General features: G+C 39.0%; 1 protein-coding gene across 2 annotated transcripts in view; it reads left to right on the plus strand.

Moving 5' to 3' along the window:
- The first annotated feature begins 1,550 nt into the window (after positions 1-1,550).
- Positions 1,551-19,864, plus strand: part of RFC1 (replication factor C subunit 1) — a 40,194-nt gene continuing 21,880 nt past the window's right edge. Inside the window, exons 1-4 of one of the 2 annotated variants that reach the window (XM_065698881.1) lie at positions 1,551-1,655; positions 7,428-7,556; positions 9,379-9,457; positions 11,784-11,903. In XM_065698881.1, the coding sequence (XP_065554953.1) occupies positions 1,653-1,655; positions 7,428-7,556; positions 9,379-9,457; positions 11,784-11,903 (331 nt within the window). In that variant the 5' untranslated portion in view covers positions 1,551-1,652. Of the gene's footprint in view, positions 1,656-5,922; positions 5,982-7,427; positions 7,557-9,378; positions 9,458-11,783; positions 11,904-19,864 lie in introns of those variants that run through there. The other variant, XM_065698871.1, reaches the window with a different exon arrangement.

The following is a 19,864-nucleotide window of genomic DNA, read 5'->3' on the forward strand; positions in this document are numbered from 1 at the left end:
AAATACAAACAGATCATTGGAAATGCTTTTCTAAAGTGTACCAGTTTTGTTTGCATTATGGTTTGAGTTTGTTTCCATTATAGTTGAGTACATACGGAACAACTTGCAAACCAGGCTGAAAAACACAGCCTGTGCTTACTTCCTCGCTCTGTCATGTCCTTCTTATGCAGAAATCCAAACTCACAAGCTATATTAATGTTGAAAATGTAAGAGTTGCCTGACCACGTGTGTTCATAAATGAACAATTTTTATACAAACAGGGTCTTATAATTACTTAAAGTCCAATTTAAAGAATTAAACAGGAATGGTAATAGGTATCATCTGCATTCATGTTTTCTCAGATAGAACAAGATCTGACTTTTATCTCTGTATCTCTATGTAATTATCTTTGCTGGAGTTTGACCAGACCACCATGTAGACAGTCACTTGTTCTTGGAGGCAAAAACAAAAAAAGGAATGAAAATGAATACAGAATATATACGAATTACAATACTAGAAACTGCACTTTGAGACAAGTACAAATCTCCGCCTTTTTCATGGGTAGTTTCAACGTCACAAATTCTGTTTGGCCTTCCCATTCTTTTCCAAGACTCACAACAATTAGCAGTTCAGTTGGCAGAATCTAAACATCAGATGAGTGATTACTGAGAGGGAAATGGTTTTTACTGGGTTTGCCCAAGTTTATTTCTTCCCAGTGTTCAGCAAGCACATGGAAAAAATGGAAGAAAACACGTAAGATTTCATTAGACATTTATTAGAAATTAAATGATGGGTGAAGACAGAGTATAGCTTTCTAGTTTCCCTTTGACTCCTCAGATGTAGGCTCTGAGCTCTACTAAGCCTTAACGCATGGGAGAAAATACCATAGAGGAATCAAGGCAGAGAATATGCCAGAGGAATTAAATCCTGAGACTTCCTGCACAACCAGGAAAGAAGAATGAAGTGACCAACAAGCAATTCAGCACAGGGCAATGACTGTATATTCTGCACTGACACAGACCTGACTTACAGTGACTGCACTAAAATACTATTTTTAGTTAAAAGATACTGCGGTGGTACAGCAGCTACATACTCCGAAGTTGCCTCTAGACTTTAGCACAACTTGTTCTGTTCTCCTGATGTAAACTGCGCTTCAGCGCTCCAGAAATGGCCGTTCACGCACTTGGGATGCCTCGTTTGCCTCAATGCATTAAACCCCGGTGTATCGCAACGAGCCTGGCACTGTTCGCTTGTCTGCTGCAGCGGTTACGGCTGCCAGCTTCCCTTCTCAGTCAGAGGAGCCCTGGGCCACAGCGATTCCCTGCGGCGCTGCCGCCCTACATTCTGACGCGCGCTGCTGGGCCCGTTCCCGTTACCGCAGGCCATACCCGCAGCAGCCGGCCCGACTCAGCACCGCCGTTAGAGGCCGTGCGGCCCGGTGCCACGGAACCGGCCCTCACCCCCGCACTGGCAGCGAGGGAGCGGCAGCAGGGAAGCGCCCGCGCCATGATGCCGCGCAGGCGGCGGCTCCTCCCGACACCACCCCCGCCCCGCCCCGCCCCGCCCGTCGCAGCTGTGACGGCAGTGCCGCGCGCCGGGGTGCGAGAGTTGGCGCGAAGGTGGGAGGTATGGACCTGGCGCTGTCCTGCTAGAGACCAGCCGGCGCCGGCAGCATGGTGAGCGCCGCTCCTCCCGGGCGGGACGGAGGGACGGAGGGACGGAGGGACGGAGGGACGGACGGACGGACGGAGGGAGGGAGGGAGGGAGGGAGGGAGGGAGGGAGCGTTGCGCAGCGTCCCGCCGGCGGCGGATGCGCGTCTGCCCCGGTGCGTGGCGGCAGCCCCGAGGCAGTTGGGGCCGTTGGAACCCGGCGTACGCTGAGCCGAGGCGAGCCTGGGTCCCGTCGCCAGCGGGCGGCCCCGGGCGGGGAGGCCGTGTGCTGTGGGCGAGCGGTTGTGAGGCTGCACGGGAGAGGCCCCCCGCCGCCGAGCCGCGCGCGCCCTCCGCGCGTGCTAGGAAGCAACCCCCTGACCGGGGACGAGCCCCGGTTTGTGCCCTTGTCCCCAGGGGAAGCGGCTGCGCCCCTGCGGTTTCCCTCCCGAAACCGGGCTGCGGGCTCGCTCGGGGGAAAGGCGGCCCCGCCAGCCTCCCGCCGAACGCAGCCTGCGCACCTTCTCACTCTAACTTCAGTGGCGGCATACGTGAAGGCGTTCCTGCTGCCGAATTGGACAGTGTGCAGTATTTGCAGAAAGCAATTCAAGTGGTGAAAAACGAACGTAAAAGTCTAGAAGTAAAGACTTGCTTATAAGTAATGAAGGGTGCAACTCTCAGTAGGATGTAAAGAGTTTGTAAATGTACGCGTGTATGTGTGCTGGCCGCAGTACTGCTCGCTTACTTGGCCATCGTAAGATGGCATCCCCTGCTAATTTCTGGCTCAGATAAGTTTCCTTCTACTAAGGCAGAGTTTCTGTGCAGGTGTTTACTGGCTTAACTACAAATGCTGTTCGAAGCCAGTAAAGTTCAAGTTTGATTTTGGATTCTACAGTGTTTAACCTTGTTTATATCTTACACTTGATGCTCAGCAATGGTGGGCAATAAACTCTTGAGTGTTTCGCAGTACTGACAGAAGTCTGCCGGCGCTAAGAATCACAAGATTATTAAGCTGTGATGTGTCCATGGTTTGCTGGGGTGGCTGATGACATTAAATTTATGTACAAGGGCAAGCCTGCCTCTCCTGCCATCACCTTTTTAGAAAACTGACCTTACTGGAAGACTTACTTCCTCCTTTCCCACCTTCCTGGGATAAAGGATTTCTCCCTCTATGTAGTGTTCTGAATGTCACGTGTCTCGGAATGTCTGGCACTTTTTTAGAAAGGGGAAGGACAACCATCATTTTAGGGAGAGAATGGGTTTCTTCAGCCCATTCCCTTTTCAGTGTTGGAGAGAAAAGGCTGTAAAACCATCACTGGTGCAGCTGCGGAGATAGAAGCAGAAATACGGTGATGTTAGTAACCATGTAAGGTTTTCATATAGTGCCAAACGTAAGTAGCCTAGGTTGGGTTGGTTCTGCAGCATCTTCTCAGCTGTGCTGAACTGATGTGTGTGGAGTTACACAATGAACTGATCTGACTTAGAAGGGATTTATTTTTTTACCCAGATTAGTGACCTGACCCAGTTCCCAAGCAGAATGCTGTACTGAGGGAATGGATGACTAGGAGTGGGGGCTACTTGAGTTGCCCTTAGCTGAGGGAGACACTCATACAGCTGGAGCTGTAGCATCAGCTGCTGTGTACTTAGAACTGTGGTAGTGCTCAAAAAATACTGTGTAGTACCTGTGCTGCAGAACCACCATCAGTGAACGTTAAGTGTAGTTATCCAAGCAAGTACTACTGAAGTGAAACTATAAATTTGATTTCAGTTAGTGCAGTTTTTTTGGACACACCAGATGACAGGACTGATGTTTGCACAAAATTTACACTCAAGTAAGCATCTGTAAATAAATTAATCTTTTGATGCAAGGCTCTTGTGGACATACTTAAGAATACCTAAACAAGTTGCATTACTTTCTGTTGCAGTCACTGAGCTAGATTGGTGAAATTCAAGTTTCTATCTGGTGTTGTATTTTGACATGCAAACAATTATATGATGTTATTTTGGAAAGTATTTTAACTTACTGAACGCTACCCTTCTGAAACACTGCCTATTACTGTTAGGTTGAGGTGGTTCTAACATGAAAGTAGTTGATTGTTGGTGTAGGGGGCTTTTGAAATGCAGGAAAAAACCCAGTATGGAATGTTTATGGTGTTTATAACTGACTTTTTTGAGCTGGGTATTTACTAAAGTCTTAAAAGTCACCCTGATAAACTCTTTGAGTAACCAGTCTTTGTGCTACCTGACAAAGGAGTTTCAGTTTCTATCCATGTTATTCTCAGTAAAACAGACAGATACAAGTCTTTCAAGGGTAAACCTGCAACTTGGCAGGATGAATTGCTGTGGTCTCCTATTATTGTGTAAGGTGGAGGATTAAAGCAGTAGTCAAAATTGGCAAGAACTAGATAGCACAGCCATTGCTGAGATCATACAATTACTAAGATAGTTCAGCAGGAACCAGTGCACCTGAACACAGCATTTTAGGCTGTGCATGTACACCTGAACACAGCTTTTAGGCTGTTCAGATGCTATGCATCAATTACCTCCCTAATTTAGTGAGAATGATCAGAAATTCTTACTTAGTTCCACCTCTTCCTTGGGTAGAACTGCTCAAATTTACATGTCCTGGTGCTGCTGCTGAAGCACCCATGGGCGAGACCACAGTAATAGAATCTCGCCTCTTTAATTTTAGCCTTCTGGGCAAGGGAACCACCTGGGACAGCCATGCTGGTGAGTGTATTTCCAGGATACATAAGACTGATGGCTTCTGTAGGTTTTGGGGGAAAGTTCTAGAAGGAAACTTTTTAGTTACATTGGTATGTACCTTTCCTCATTGGAATGGATAGAAGCTAAGCATACACAGTTTTTCCACCTGGTGAACTTGTATATGCATAGCATTATATACCAATAAGATGATCAAAGTATGTTAAATAGATAAACCCAGAAGGGACACAAGTGATCCTGTCTGGGATCTAAGCTTATATAGTATTTTATAAATAAATAGTCTTAAAACTTCTGCAATGAACTAAGGATTTATCTGGCACCTCTTAGAAAAGGGCATGAAAATTCTGTTTCTCATGATTCTTGGATAAAAGCTTTACTGAAAGATAACTATTGTTGCTCTGTGGAATTTTGTGAATTAAAGGTACTTATGAAGAGCTAACTTGATAACATATGAGAACTGATGAGGAAGAAAATAATAATTTACATGTTATAATTTAGGCCTTAGCGGTTCAGGAGCTGTGGTATGAAAATAGTGGAGGAAGCTGGGGCAGGAAGGGCAATTTAATATATTTTTCTTTCTTAAGTCTGCATTTTAGAAACCAGGGTATGATGATATTTTCTTGTGTAAGTCTATTAAAAAAGTAGTGTAATATTATTGCATACAGTGTTTGCAGAGCAACTCACTTACTAGCTGTTTTTAGTTAAAATACAAGAATAATATTACTATTGATCTAAAATTTAGTCTCCAAATATTTTAAGCCAAAAAGTACAAACTATAAAAGAAATGAAAACTTAAAAGTAACTTTATTTTGCAGCATTGTAGTAAATATTTAAACTATTTTACTACATAAAAGATCTAATGAGACTTTGAACAAATTTTTTGTTGCCTATGTTACCTTAAGCCTAAAAAGAAGTCAGTAATAATGATTGAGTGATCGAGTCCATGAATCTACATTTAGACTTTTTAAGTAGCTGCTTTCTTCAGACCTGTTAGCTATAGGTATTGGCAGTCAGAATTTCAGAGCTTATATAGTACTGCATTTATATTGTAGGAGTACATGTAAAATAGCAGAGTGTTGAAAATTTATGCCTCAAGGTGTAAATTCCATAGATGGAAATGTATGAAGTCTCATTGAGAAAGAATGCTTCCCAGTCTACCATTGCGTTTTTCGCTGAATCCATATTATTATATGCAGGTAAAACACGAGAAGTCTAAATTTTTACAGGAAACAACATTTTTGGTTCTGCAAAGTTGTTTTAAGCTAAATACACTAAATAAATCTTTACGTGGCCTATATTTTGTGTATGCTTTCAAATTACATATTGCATTGATTTTAAGCCCTATAGGCTCTGAAAATCCAAACAACCAGGGAACTCTTGAAAAGCAGCCTGAAACACTCCTGGTCCATCAGACTTTTGTGGAGTTTTCTTCAAAGTTTACTGCTTTGCTTGTACTTCCCTGTAAGAATAAACAAACTACCCAGATGAACTCAATGATGGGGAATAGCTATCAGCTGGGTAGAATATAGTCCTAATCCACATCCTTTACCTGCTATATATTTAGGCCACAGGATGCATTTTCTTCCTCTAAAATGGCTGCTACCCCTGAAGTTATTCTTAACAACCAGGTATGCCATTTCTCAGTTTTAATTTTAATAAAACTGAAATACTAGTATTTCCAATGGAAGTCAGATTTGGCTTTGTGTGTATAATAGTGCTTTTTTAAAATTGAAGCTTCAGCTGCTGATCTGTATAGCTTAAAAGAAGCTTCTTGTGGTTGTACTGTGGTCAGATAATAAAATAAGATTATGAATAGGCTTTTTTGAGCTCTTTGTAGGAAGTTCTTTGTTCAGATTTTAATCTGTTTCTTGCTGGCTGTTGTTTTTAATGATTGAAATTGCGTTTACTCAGTTATTGTCCTAAATTTATGAGAAGGTGGAGGATGTGGTATGTCCCACTACTTGGCTGTTCCTAGCTCTTGGTGCTTTTCTGTCTTTCTAGATTGGACGCTGCCTCATTGCTGAGTTGATGGTTTTGACTACAGAAATGCTTTGGGCTAGGCTGGTGGTGATTAGTTATGAAAAAAAGAATTCTAACTGTATCTGTCATTTGTCATTTTGTCACATTGTATTTGTTTAGAAGGCAAATGGCATCTTAGGGTGCATTAGAAAGGGAGTGGTTAGTAGGTCAAGAGAGGTTCTCCTCCCCCTCTACTCAGCCTTGGTGAGGCCGCATCTGGAATATTGCGTCCAGTTCTGGGCCCCTCTGTTCAAGAAGGACAGGGAATTGCTGGAAGGAGTCCAGCGCAGAGCCACAAAGATGATTAAGGGAGTGGAACATCTCCCTTATGAGGAGAGGCTGAGGGAGCTGGGTCTCTTTAGCTTGGAGAAGAGGAGACTGAGGGGTGACCTCATCAATGTTTACAAATATGTAAAGGGTAGGTGTCAGGATGATGGAGCTAGGCTTTTTTCAGTGATATCCAGTGATAGGACAAGGGGCAATGGGTGTAAACTGGAGCATAGGAAGTTCCACGTTAACATCAGGAAGAACTTCTTTACTGTAAGAGTGACAGAGCACTGGAACAGGTTGCCCAGGGGGGTTGTGGAGTCTCCTACACTGGAGATATTCAAGGCCCGCCTGGACAAGTTCCTGTGTGATGTACTGTAGGTTACCCTGCTCTTGCAGGGGGGTTGGACTAGATGATCTTTTGAGGTCCCTTCCAACCCTTGGGATTCTGTGATTCTGTGATCTGTCATATGTCACTATATTTCACCGCTACTGGAAGTTTGTTTCCGCTGCTAGTGGAAGCGTGTGTTGGTGAAGATGTCCAGCTAAGAGAGAAATTAACTCTTTTTTTCATGATTCAAAGACAAGAGAAAAATGGTTGGTGTCTGAGCAGCTATGTTTGACTAGCTGGGCTTTGTTTGCTTAATTGGGAACAAAATTTCAAGATCATCAAATATTATAATGGATTTGCTGACAAAGTAACTGAAGTGCTTTGCTGTTTGTAGTGTGAAACTTCTGAGAGCTGTCTGTGTTTGAAAAATTTATAAATGAATTTTCCCTTTACCCAGGATATCCGGAAATTCTTCGATGTTGTAACTCCTGGAAGGCGACAAGAATGTGAGACAGTGAAAAAGAGTGCAAACATTAAAAATGGTGAAGGACCCTCACGGGGGAAGAAAAGGGAAAAGGAGACTAAGGTTAGTTTTGCTTTTCTTACCTGTGAAATGCTTGGTTTGTTGGATATAGGATTGCTTGTGTATCTAGCATTTTTAAAGTCATAGGTCTTAAGTACTGAAAAAAGTGCCGTATGTCAGTTGTTCTCATAGGCATGGGAGGAAGCTACCACTTAATATTAACTTCTTGCAGCAAAACTATAGGTGGTGAAGAAGATTGCAAATTTAAAAAAAATATTTGGGTTGTAGGGCATGGGAGAGGTAGGTAGAAGTTCTTAGGTTTAGGTGCTAATGTAGGAATAATCCGATCTATTTGAAGTTGTTTTAGCTGTAGTCGAAAGTTCTCTAAGTAGCTCAGCTTATCTAATTTTTTAGTTAAGGTTGCGGCTTATGCATAGAAGATGTAGACGTATCGGGAAGACCTCATAGCAGCCTTTCAGTACCTGAAGGGGGCCTACAAGGATGCCAGAGAGGGATACTTCATCAGGGACTGTAGCAATAGGATGAAGGGTAGTGGGTTTAAACTTAAAACAGGGCAAGTTCCGGTTAGATATAAGGAAGAAGTTACTTACTGTGAAGGTGGTGAGGCACTGGAATGGGTTGCCCAAAGAAGTTGTAAATGCTCCATCCCTGGCAGTGTTCAAGGCCAGGCTGGACAGAGCCTTGGGTGACATGGTCTAGCTTGAGATGTCACTGCCTTGCACAATTATCTAAACTGCATAAAAAAGAAAGGGGTGGCAAAAAAGGATTTTAAAATCACCTGCAGAATGGAAGGATTTTTAATGGGATGGAGATTTAATGTGAAGCACCACAGTCATGAAGTAAGATGTTACTTAAAAATTGGCTGTGTAATTTCACTTGTTTCAGTGTGAAAATAAAGGACCATTCAGTGCAGCTGAAAGACACAGCAGTTATGTCATGTGATCTTTTATTTCTACTTTGCAATTCTCCAGTTACATCAAAGGTTTCAGAATTGAATGTAGATTATAAAATGTGTAGCTATGCTTATCTAGAATTATATTTTTAGAAGCATTTACAGCTGTGCATGACTACAAAACAAGCACAGTTTGGTAGCCCCAAGGAACTTCCTATCTGTGCAGCTTGTGATTTTTTTTTTTTTTTTTAATATCCAAAACTTGTAATTTTTTTTTTTTTTTTTTTTAAGAAAAAAAAAGGTTTCCTTGAGACAGTTTAGTAGTAGCTGATGCTAGATAGAGCCTGTTTGTCAACTCTGACCACTGATGCAATCTCTTGGTAGCTTGTAATCTCTTGGTAGCTGCAATGCTTAATGGGTGAGCTGACAAGCTGCAGGCAAACAGGATGCCAAATAAGAAATCAGGCTAGCTTTAAGTGTGGTGTATGCTTTTTTCCTTTTTCAATGGGCTGTATTCTACTCCAAAATTACGTTGAATTCTGGTGGTTACAGCGAAACCATAAAAAGAATAGAACCAAAAGTGAAAGCTGAATTCCATACAAGCAGCCTGTTGATCTGTATGATCTCTATTTCTGGTGGGACTGTGCAGTATCTTTTTATGAATAAAAAGTTGGAAGTGCTTGAAAATCTATTTTAATTTAATTTGTATTAAACTTTGATATTTATTCTCAACATAATCATGTATGATTTGCTTGGAGCATGTTTAGTTTCACTGCTGCAGTTTCTTATTTGCTCTGCCCTGCATCTTTCACTCTCCCACCCATGGTCTAAGCAAGACTGTACATAAGTGGAATATTGGCAAATAAATAATTTATGTTAGAATTTGTTTGAAACTCATAAATTTGAATGTGTAACTGAGTAAAAGCTGGAAAGACCTGTTTACTGGTTGAACTAATGGACTGTTACTCTTAGGTGAATAATTCACCCAGTGAAGATGATGATTCCAAACAAAAGCGGGCAAAAAAGAAAAAAAGAATAATCTACGATTCAGGTAGTGTTCATGGTTGTTTCTGAATGCTCCTTATGCTCCTTTGCATCTTTTGCACCAGCATTCAAGGTTGATTTAGGTAAATGGTCCATCTGAAAGAAAGCTGTGATTAGTTTGGTGGGGGTTTTTTGGGTGGTTTTTTTTTGTGGGTTTTTTTTTTTTTTTCAGTAAATGGAGTTAAAAACATTTTTCACAGGAATTACTCCTGGATAGCAAAATATGTTTGATAATAGTAAAAGTGCAGTGTGTGCCATGCATGACATATACATTGCAAAGTAATTTTTAAGAAAACATCTGTTAATCTGAAATCCCAAACCAAAAAAGAAACCCACCAAAACCCATTCAGATAGTGAATTCAATCAAAACTGCTAACTTTTTTTATTATGAAAATGTATATAAATAGTGTGGAATTTTTGGTTTCCTGTTGTTTTAGGGATAAATAACATCCTATGCGGGGTACAGGAGGCTGATCATATACTGCAATTTCACATTTCTGTGCCTGTGTGAACAAGGAGATTGTTCTAAAAGGCAAACTTGCGTTTCTTGTCTGTTAAAAAAGTCTAGTAAATGTTCATAGTTTTATATTTAAATTGATCACAAACATCTGTAAGAATAAGGCTATTATATATAGAAATGTGTTCTAATCTTCAGATAAACTGTTCTATAAGCAGTTCTTCTTTAGCATGAGGAATGGCAGTAGAAATATTTCTGCATTAAAAGTTGGAGTACAAAAGTAATGTATAACTTAACAGCTATTTGTAAAGTGCTGATACTGTCTGGAGATCTTGCAAGTTCTAGCTCATTAGTAGTAGGGGAAAAGAAAAATGGGGTTCTAAGTTCTTGAAGAGAGAAAAGTATGTGTGCTTTTTTGGGAGATGGATGTGAGACAATGATGAGATGGGACTCAGCTGACTCAAGTCAATTGACTATAGCTGCCTTTAATAGATATTGTAATTAAGAATATGTAGTGTTTATCATGGATAAAGGTAGGCCTTGAAGAGTAGCCCTCTCTTATGCTTGTTAGTTGTCCCAACTTCTATAGTTTGCCCCATTTACTTATTTGGCTGCTGGGGAAACAGTAAGACCACTTGTATGGCCTGACTCCATCCAGTGATGCTGAAACGAGGCGTCTGTCCTCTCTTAACTGCTCTTGGATCAACCCCAGTATTCACCAGTATGTGCGTGTTTAATTCAGTGTTTCAGTCTTAAAGATTTAAACAGGGGACTGGAGCACCTCCCATATGAAGACAGGCTGAGGAAGTTGGGGCTGTTCAGCCTGGAGAAGAGAAGGCTGCGTGGGGACCTAATAGCAGCCTTCCAGTACCTGAAGGGGGCCTATAGGGATGCTGGGGAGGGACTCTTTGTCAGGGACTGTAGTGACAGGACAAGGGGTAACGGGTTAAAACTTAAACAGGGGAAGTTTAGATTAGATGTAAGGAGGAAATTCTTTCCTGTTAGGGTGGTGAGACACTGGAATGGGTTGCCCAGGGAGGTTGTGAGTGCTCCATCCCTGGCGGTGTTCAAGGCCAGGTTGGATGAGGCCTTGGGTGGGATGGTTTAGTGTGAGGTGTCCCTGCCCATGGCAGGGGGGTTGGAACTAGATGATCTTGAGGTCCTTTCCAACCCTAACTATTCTATGATTCTATGATTCTATGATATATAATCCACAGTGCTGTAAGTTTGTCATCTTAACAACTTGTGGGATATGGAGAATGGTTGGTGAGGTGAGTGGCAAGTCTACCAGTGTTCTGCTGAATCGAGTACAACCTTAGTGATCTCTTTTTACCCTGTTGTTAGCTTGTTCGCTTTTGGAATAGGTCCCATAGAGTACACCAGCATAATATATGATACCATAAACATTTAACCAGTCTTGCGAATCTAAGTTGAAAGTTTGTTGTGGTGTGTATGTTGTTTGGATTGGGTGGGTTTTGGGTGGGGTGGACTGTTTTTTTTACTTACTGAGTGTGTACTTGTTTAGTAATCTGCTGTGGTACTCTGAGAGTTGCATTCCTTTTCAGAAAGGTTTTTATATGAGCATAGCAATTCTTGGAATAAGTAACTAAATATTTCTTCTTATGTAAACAAAACCCAATTTCTAGACTGAGTTCTGACCAGATTTTCATTTAGTCATCTATGTGCTGGACCAAATGGTGGCTAGGCTATTAGCTGATGGAGAAGAATAAAGCTGTGCTCTGACCTTCCATATGATATCTTTTTCTTATTCAATTGATTATATGTGAACATGTGTTAATAAATGTTATGTGATCTATTACTTAAAGCTTGTATGTATGTAGAAGAAATCTAAATTTATGTTGTGTTCGAAATACAGATTCAGAAGAGGAGGTGCAGTCAGTGAAAAAATCCAAGAAGGAATCTGAGAAAAAAGCAGCTACTTCAAAACGTGATAAAGTTCTAAAGCAGAATCCTGTTGTTTATATTTCAGAGACAGGTAATGGAAGAAATACATCATTATATGTTTAGCTATAGTGGGGTGGATTATGTTACTAATGGGATGGATTGTTTGACGATACACTCTTAAATATGACCATAAAGCCTAATATTGAGGAAGACACATTATCCTTAAGCTAACCAAAAGCTCTTCAGAAGTTTAGCCTCAAGTACTGTAAAGTCAAGAGCAGGGTAAAAGTGAGATGATGTTGGTAGTGGCTTAGGGTCATTTAAATATGTGTATAATTTCATGAGCTCCTGTGTAAGAGTATTCCATAAATTTAGGGGAAGGAGTTAAGTGAAGGAAGTATTTTTTAATGTAGTTAGACTGCTCACTAGCACATGTAATGAAATGACTGTTGGTTACCATAAACATGTTTGAAAACCTGGGGTTTTTTTACTTTACATGATATATGACTTTCCATGTCTTAAATCTCTGCATGATATGTTGGTGACTGCAAAGGTTCTTGGGTTTTGTGTTTTACTTACCAACATATGTTTTCTGTTTTGTTTTTTTTTTTTTTTTTTTTTTTTTGGTAAAAACATTATTTGTCTGTTAGACTTCTGGGAAGAACTGGAGTTGGAAAAAAGATGGTAACAAAGGCTTGCATTATACCTTGTATATACCATACTTCTCAGTCTTGGATTTCTGCTTTCTAAATCCTGGAGCTGTTTTGGCTCTTGGGTAAAGTAGTGTGTATCATTAACCATTCTTGATCATTTTCAGGTGTCCTTCTGGAAAAATTGTGACAGTGATTTACTGCTAAGTTCACAGCTGAGTTTTGTTTAGTTTAGATTTAGTCTCTTCAGAGGCTGTGCAGCTGAACTAAAAAACACAGTTCCCCTCTCCCCCTGCATGTTCGCAATTCTATCATGAAGCAGTTTTGTTTCCAGATGCTTACTTCTTGTGCATTGTCCTCTACTAAACTGGAGATGTTATGGAAGAGTTTCAGTGGCATTAGCTACTGTTGTTTGAAAGGTGACCAAATTTATGTAGACTCAGCCTTATTTATGAATCAAGTATGCTTAAAGGTGTGCCACCAGCATAGGGGAAAATGGTCAGGTTCTGTGAATTCTCCAAAAATGCATCTGTGGAAGAAAATTAATGGAGCTTCTAGTATTTAGCTTACTATTTTCAGTGCTTCTTGAAGGTGGACCTTAATGCTTATTTTCACATCTGAGAATAGTTGGCTGAATGTGTATGCATATGCATTTTCCATTATGTAGAGTTTTGTGGGTTTTTCTAAACACATTTGAAATACATGTGAGTGCTTGCAACTTCAGAGCTGCTCTTACTACTGATTGTTTTCTTATTCCCTCTTAACTGAGAGATGTGTTAGTGGCACTTAAGCAAAGATTAAGACTACATGTGGGCAGAATTTACTTACTAAGATTCTGAGGGTAAGATAAATCTGATCCCTGACTTACTGGCTGGCGTACATTGGACGCATCTTAAATCTGACTCAGTTAATTTGATGGGTTAGAGTCTTTTGAATGGTCTGCTCTCCAGAGCTGTTAAATCTCTTGTCATGTTAGGTTCATTTTCTGATTTGCCTTTAAAACATAAAGTTCTCTTACTGCACTTGATCTATTGTAGTTTCACAGTGGTTTCTTATAATGCAGATAAACTTGATGTGTTTTGATATTGGATACTGGTTACCATACTCTGATCACCTGTGTAACACAAGCTGTACAATTTCCTGAGAGTTGCAGCACTAGGTGGACGCATTTTGGTTGCAAAGGCATTTCTTACAGTGTCTGATACATCTCTCTCTGCCTATTATAATTTTGTCTTGAAGTGAGAGAGACACGTTTTAACAGTTGCTGCTGTGGTTTGATGTACTTACAACATCTGCTCTGAGTTCAGCTGAAGCTGTAACTATTGGGTCTTCTATAGCCATCTCCTAGAGTGGAGTTCTTTACTAGCTGCAGTACTTCTCTGTATGGATTCTTAGAAACTGATAGTATTAACAGACTTGAACCCAAATCTATTTTGATAAAACATGTTTTTAAAGTGTTAAAATTCTGAGAGTAGTTGTGTGATCCCTCTTTGAGTTTGGAGAAGTGGACCCGGTCCTTGGGTGTAGTATTTTCTTGGTAAGATCACTGCTGACTGTAAACATTGCTTCCCTTTAATCATACCAAGTATTTTTAAAACAAAAAATGATGGTTTGCTGAGATACCCCATTAGAAGTGCGGCTAAGCTGATTTTTTTTTTTTTATTATTTTTTTTTTCTGTGCCACCTTCTTCCTCTGGCTCTTTTCAGGATCAGTTTCTAAGATGGATTGTGATGATTTTACTTGTCCTAGATATTTGACCCAGTACTTAGCTGTATTCAAATGTATTCAAATGAGCTCAATTTCCCAAAGTGTCCCAGACGCTTTTTTTGTCTTATTTGACCTATTACTTGAAACTTTGTTTACCTTGACAGTTTTGCCAACAGTTCTTTCCCAGTTAAAAGGCTCTTTAATAGCATTGATCCTGGGGTAGATGAAAGATCAGATTCCTGGGGAATAAACAATACATGTTAAGGTTTATTATGCAATTCAAGGTGGTATAATCAAGTTTTTCTGCATAGGGATACCATGGAAAAACTAGTCAAGATTATTAATGAAATCCCTGAAAACCATGGCTCAAGGTTACTCTTACCTAAAGAGTCTTAAGTACACACAGGTTGATTTAGTAGTTTGACTTAATCAATGCCTTTGTAAGGTTGAGACTCAACACTTGAATTTTGTTTATATTTAATCTGTATAAATTGTTTCTTCAGCTTAATAGAGCTGTCAAGCCGAGTGTGTTTTAGTGGTACTGGTACAGCCATTGGCTTGAAATAAACAGGTTTTACAAGAACAGGAATATAGAATCAGTAGATAGAAAAAATCCTAGTGAAATTGTAGGCATTTGTCCTTTTCTTGTTTTTACTGTTATGCAGCTGGCAATTTAAATCCAGAATCAGCTTGTTGGACTCACTCAAAACTCAGGATTTCATTTCAAGGGTTCTGTCTGTGGCAATGTGTCCGAAAGAGCCTTTTGGCATTAAGTAGTCTGTAGAAGCTTGGTGGTTAATTGTCTCAACCTAGTTTCAGTTTAACTTGAAACTTTCTTCCTGTAGTTGATTGAATTTCTTTTAATCTCTTCTATATAATTATGTGGAATACAGTTTTCTTGAAAAGTGCTGGGGGATTAACTTTTTGGTTTGTATAAGAGTGGATTGATTGAGATTATTGGGTTGCTTTGTTCTTACTATCTTGTGAAGTCGCCCCTTTTTTTTTAAGGCAAAAGAAAAATAAAACAAGAACAGTTTCTGCTTGTAATTCTATAAAAAAAATACCTTGTTATCATGGCAGGGGTGTTGGAACTAGATGATTTTGAAGATCTCTTCCAACCCAAACCATTCTGTGATTATGGAAACAATTTAAATAAGTATTTAGTTCAATGATGGCCAATTATTTAGTTCAATGATAGCAGGTAACAAAGGAAAAAAGCCTTTTTTTTTGTGTTGATGGAATGGTCTTAGGGAACTGGGGAAAAAAATCCAAATGTTTGTTGTACTTGCTAAAATACACTTTAACTGTTTAATGAATTATGGAGCCTTGAGCTTTGTTTGTAGAAGATGACCTGTTATTGTGATGTGTTGAACCCCATCTGGTTTCATCACATGTGGTTATTTGGCAAGAATGGTGACCTCGCTTTTAGTGAATACTTAATCTTTTATATACCTCCTGTGGAGGTAATTATAAATATGTAGCAAATGTAGCAATTGCATTGTTAGCTTGAATATAGCAAAATACAACTTTTTTCTTTAAAAAAAGCTTTGTGCTAATAGTAGGCGGAATTATTTATAAAGCTAGAAAAAACAAAGTGGTAGAAACTGAGTAGGTTTGTAAGTTACTGGAAAACTGTTCCTTGTGACAGCTTAGAAGACAGGACAAGAATAACTTATGAATGTTCCTGCTGAATATAATTTCTCTGTTAGACTTTTATATATATTAGACTTTTTTAATACAGCGAATGTTGGGCTGGTGGGGAAACAGAACTGTTAGTGCTTGAGTTGCTTAATATGTATTGATTTTTAATAGGAAATATAATGGCATAAAATACTCTTTATATAAAAAATAAAAACTATGCATGTAGCAGACCGAGTGTATGAGCCTGACAGGTCCATGTGCTGTTGCTCTACACTATCATTTCAGATGAATAATTTTTGCATTTAATTTGGATGCTGGATTTAAGGCTTTCTAATCCCTTTCTTCCCCTGGAAAGCAGTATAAAGTGAATTCTTTTTTCTGGTAGCTGAATGTAGGCATTATCTTGGGTAAGTGTAGTACGGATATTTTAAATTAAGGAATCAGATGGTACCTCTTAATCCAGTGTTAATTTGGTTGCCTGATAGTTCTGTGAAGGTTTCTGTTCTAATCATCATACTCCTCCATTACTGGAACAAGTACTTTTATTAGGTTTTCTTTCCTGTGCTGTTTTTTATTACAGGAAAATATGGAGAAATATGCATATGTTGTAAATATATAAATTACTTTTAGTGTTTACATTTTGCATTTCTTTGTGCTTAATTGCGTGTCTTCAGTGTTGTGTCCCTAATCTTTGAAGTTGTGCATCTGTATTAGTTTTCAACTGAGCCCTGGTTTTATTTTTCTCACACTGATACTTTGGCTCCTTGGGCTGTCAGAGTGGTGAAACACAAGGTATGTTTTACTGGCTATTTATGTGCCCATAAGAACAAGGTGACATTAATGGTGATGACTGTATAGGTAGTAATGGGGAAATAGAAACTGAGATCTCGTAAGGAGAGCCTTTAGAGTAGTACCATGAAATAATGGTGTAGGAAGCAGCCTTTTTCTTCTCAGTCATTTATGTCAGTTTCCCTTTTTATCTCCAGCATGGTTTATGAAACCTGTTAAAGATCAGGTAGATTCAATTTTTTAGTACTTAACCGGATTTTAATGTTTTCAGTCTTTTAAGTGCAAACGGATCTTATTTCTGTGCTGTGTCCTACATAAGACAGCACATTTTTAAGGTAGGGCGTAAGATCATAACACAGAAGTAGTACTTAGTAATGTTTGGAGAAAAAAATTATAAAAATACTGACTCACGTGGATTATTTGGTTACAAGGTTGCTGTGCCACTGAAACAAAGCAGTGCATTGTTCTTTACTACATCAGTAATTCATACACTGTTAGTGTAGGCATTTAAGTGGTATGGATACAAGTAACTTATTTGCAGGTAGCTTTGGTTTTGGGTTTGGTTTGTTGCCCGCCCTCCCCTCCCCGTTATGGTTCAGAGTTCACAGTAATTTATTGTGGGCTCTTTTCATGGCACAGGTATTATGTGGTGCACCTACAGTGTTCTAAGTTAATTTGCAATTTTTCGATAGTCAACAATTGGAGATGGAGGAGACTTATTTTTTTGCAGCTTTTTAATTATTTTCACAAAGCATATGAAAACATGTGGCAGATTTTTGCATTGAAGTATGTAGAGTGTTTTCAGAAGATAGTAGAAATCTTGAAGTTCCTGAGGTTCGAGTTGTTTTCTGTGTAGTTTCTTCACTGATTGCTTCTTTTTTCCTCAGTACTTGCACGGAAGACCTCTGCTTAGAAAAACCATAAAGTTAACCATTCAGTATATTGCATTGAAATGATAAAATTAGACAGGTGAAGTTCCCGAATTCCCACCATCCTGTATGAACTTTTTGTGACTGTAATGATCAGTTTCTATTTATTTATTTATTTTAAACGTTTGTGAGACCAGAAAATGAAGCATAGCACTTGCTGAAAACGTTCTCTCCTTTGGACTATTTTGATATAGCAATTAAAATGTTCCTTTTGTAGTGATTATTACTGTGGTGGGCGCTAATAAAGTCTTTGGGAGTTACACTGCTAGGTGTTAAGGTTACATTTTTTGTATTATATAAAGCTATTTTTAAGGCTTGTTGTTAAAAATGTAGCTAACTATCAAAATCCCATTTAGAATTCCCACTATCTCTTAGAATGAGTGTACAGTTTTCTACTTTGCCTAGTCCCTTTAACATGGAATAAAGCTATGTTTAACCTGAAAGCAATGTGTTAAGGAAACCACAGAATCTGTTTTATATAGACCATAGTACTAAAAGTGACCTTGACTTCAAATGTAGATCCTTTAAAGAATCTACTCAGTTTAAAAAATATAGTTAAAACAGTGTGGAGTTATAATTTGGAATAGAAAAATGTTTTGTTTTTTTTTAGTGCTTATGCAATGACTTATTACCTCTCCTGAGTTGTAGTCTCACATGTAGGATGATTTGAAATAAAATTTTAGTAAGTGTCTCAATTTTTTTTAAGAAGCTTTCTGGTGAAGACTTCGTTTTGCATTTCATCAGTAATACTACAGTGCAATTTTATTGTATTGTTGCTGTAAAAATCTCAGTATGAAAGTTTCTGATCACTTGTTCATTTTTTTTTTATTAAAGGCTCCAAGATTTCTTTTTCAAAAAAAAAACTTTTAAACCCCTCAAATATCCTCTGTGTGGTGTTGCTTCTTTGATAAGCCTCAGTGCAATTTTTTAGAGCTCTGCTTGACAATGTTGTGACTTAAATCTCTGAAATAGAGCAGCATTAACCTGTTACTGCCGCAAACTGCTTTTTTAAAGGCAAAATTTCCCTCCAAGCAGCCCTGAACCAAAATAGGAAAGTTCAGTGCTGGTATGAAAACGAAGTTTACCAGAGCCATTTCAGTTTTACTATTTTGAAATAAATTTACATCTATTTGGCTTTTTCAGTCCTCAGAGGTAGTTTATGTTTTCTGTTGAATCTGGTATTGGAATGTCTTGTCTTAAACTATCATTCTTAAGTTTTCTCTGAAACTTTTATCATAGTTGGCACTGATTGTCATGCACTAAATAAATCAGCTTAAATGTGAGCGTAGTGTTTTGGATGTCACTTGGCAGGTTCATTCTTTGGAAGAGTGTCTCTTTAAGCTGCAGCTGTATTAGTTCAAGATGTTGCTGCTGTCCTCTGCCTGTTTCTGCTTGCTTGGAGATCTTTTTTCTTCCTTTCCTTCCTGCACATCTCCTTACTGATCTGCTTGAGTAACTGATCTTCATTCCGTTCACCTGCTGGATAAGTTGAAAACGTAAAAGAGGCCTTTTTGTTTTGGCTAGACTAGTTCATTTTGCATGAAACAGAACATTGTGTCCTGGGTGGCTCAGTACATTGAGCGGACTGAGCTGCAGCTGCAGAAAAGAAATGCTTTCATATTTGCCTGGATATTTTTCAAGTATTTTTTTTTCCTGTTTCTTTATTATTCATTTAGCATTGCTGACTATTGCTGTCATGTAGGTAACTTTAGGCAACTGAACTGCAACATGAAATTTCATTGCAGTGTGGGGATTTGGCTCTCCTTCTGTGAAATGATAACGCTGCTCTTATGGTAAAAGTAACCAGTTTGAGTGAATAAAACTCTCTTCAGTAAACTGGGAAAAGTTAGTGGACCAGTAACTTCTAATTGCATGCCAAGGTAATATACGCAGCAGTTTGTATGGCAAGTGTATTACATTTAGAAGGAGTTGCTGTAAGCGGTGGTTTTGCAGATAAAAAGATAAATTTTTACTTCAGTTTAAATATATTTGGCCTCCTCAGATATTTTAATGCTCCCAAAACATCTTTCTAAAGATATTAGTGAAAGATAAGTATACATATTTGAATAATAATTTTATTTTGTATATATTGAACAAAAGGGTATCAGAGGCTATGTAGTTTGGCGTTAAATTATATAATGACAGTTAGACATGGCAGTTATTGCATTGAGGTCTTAGATACCACAACCTTTTTTCCTTTAAAGTGAAAAATGTGAGAGAGGCAACTTGAAATTACCTTTGATAATTGGCAAATCCAAATGTGAAGTCATTTCAGGGAAGTGAAGCTGGAATGGTTCAGGTAAGCTGTATACTTTTATAATGCCATGAAACCTTG

This window comes from Lathamus discolor, chromosome 1 (genome assembly GCF_037157495.1).
Source record: "Lathamus discolor isolate bLatDis1 chromosome 1, bLatDis1.hap1, whole genome shotgun sequence".
Classification (NCBI taxonomy): Eukaryota; Metazoa; Chordata; class Aves; order Psittaciformes; family Psittacidae; genus Lathamus; species Lathamus discolor.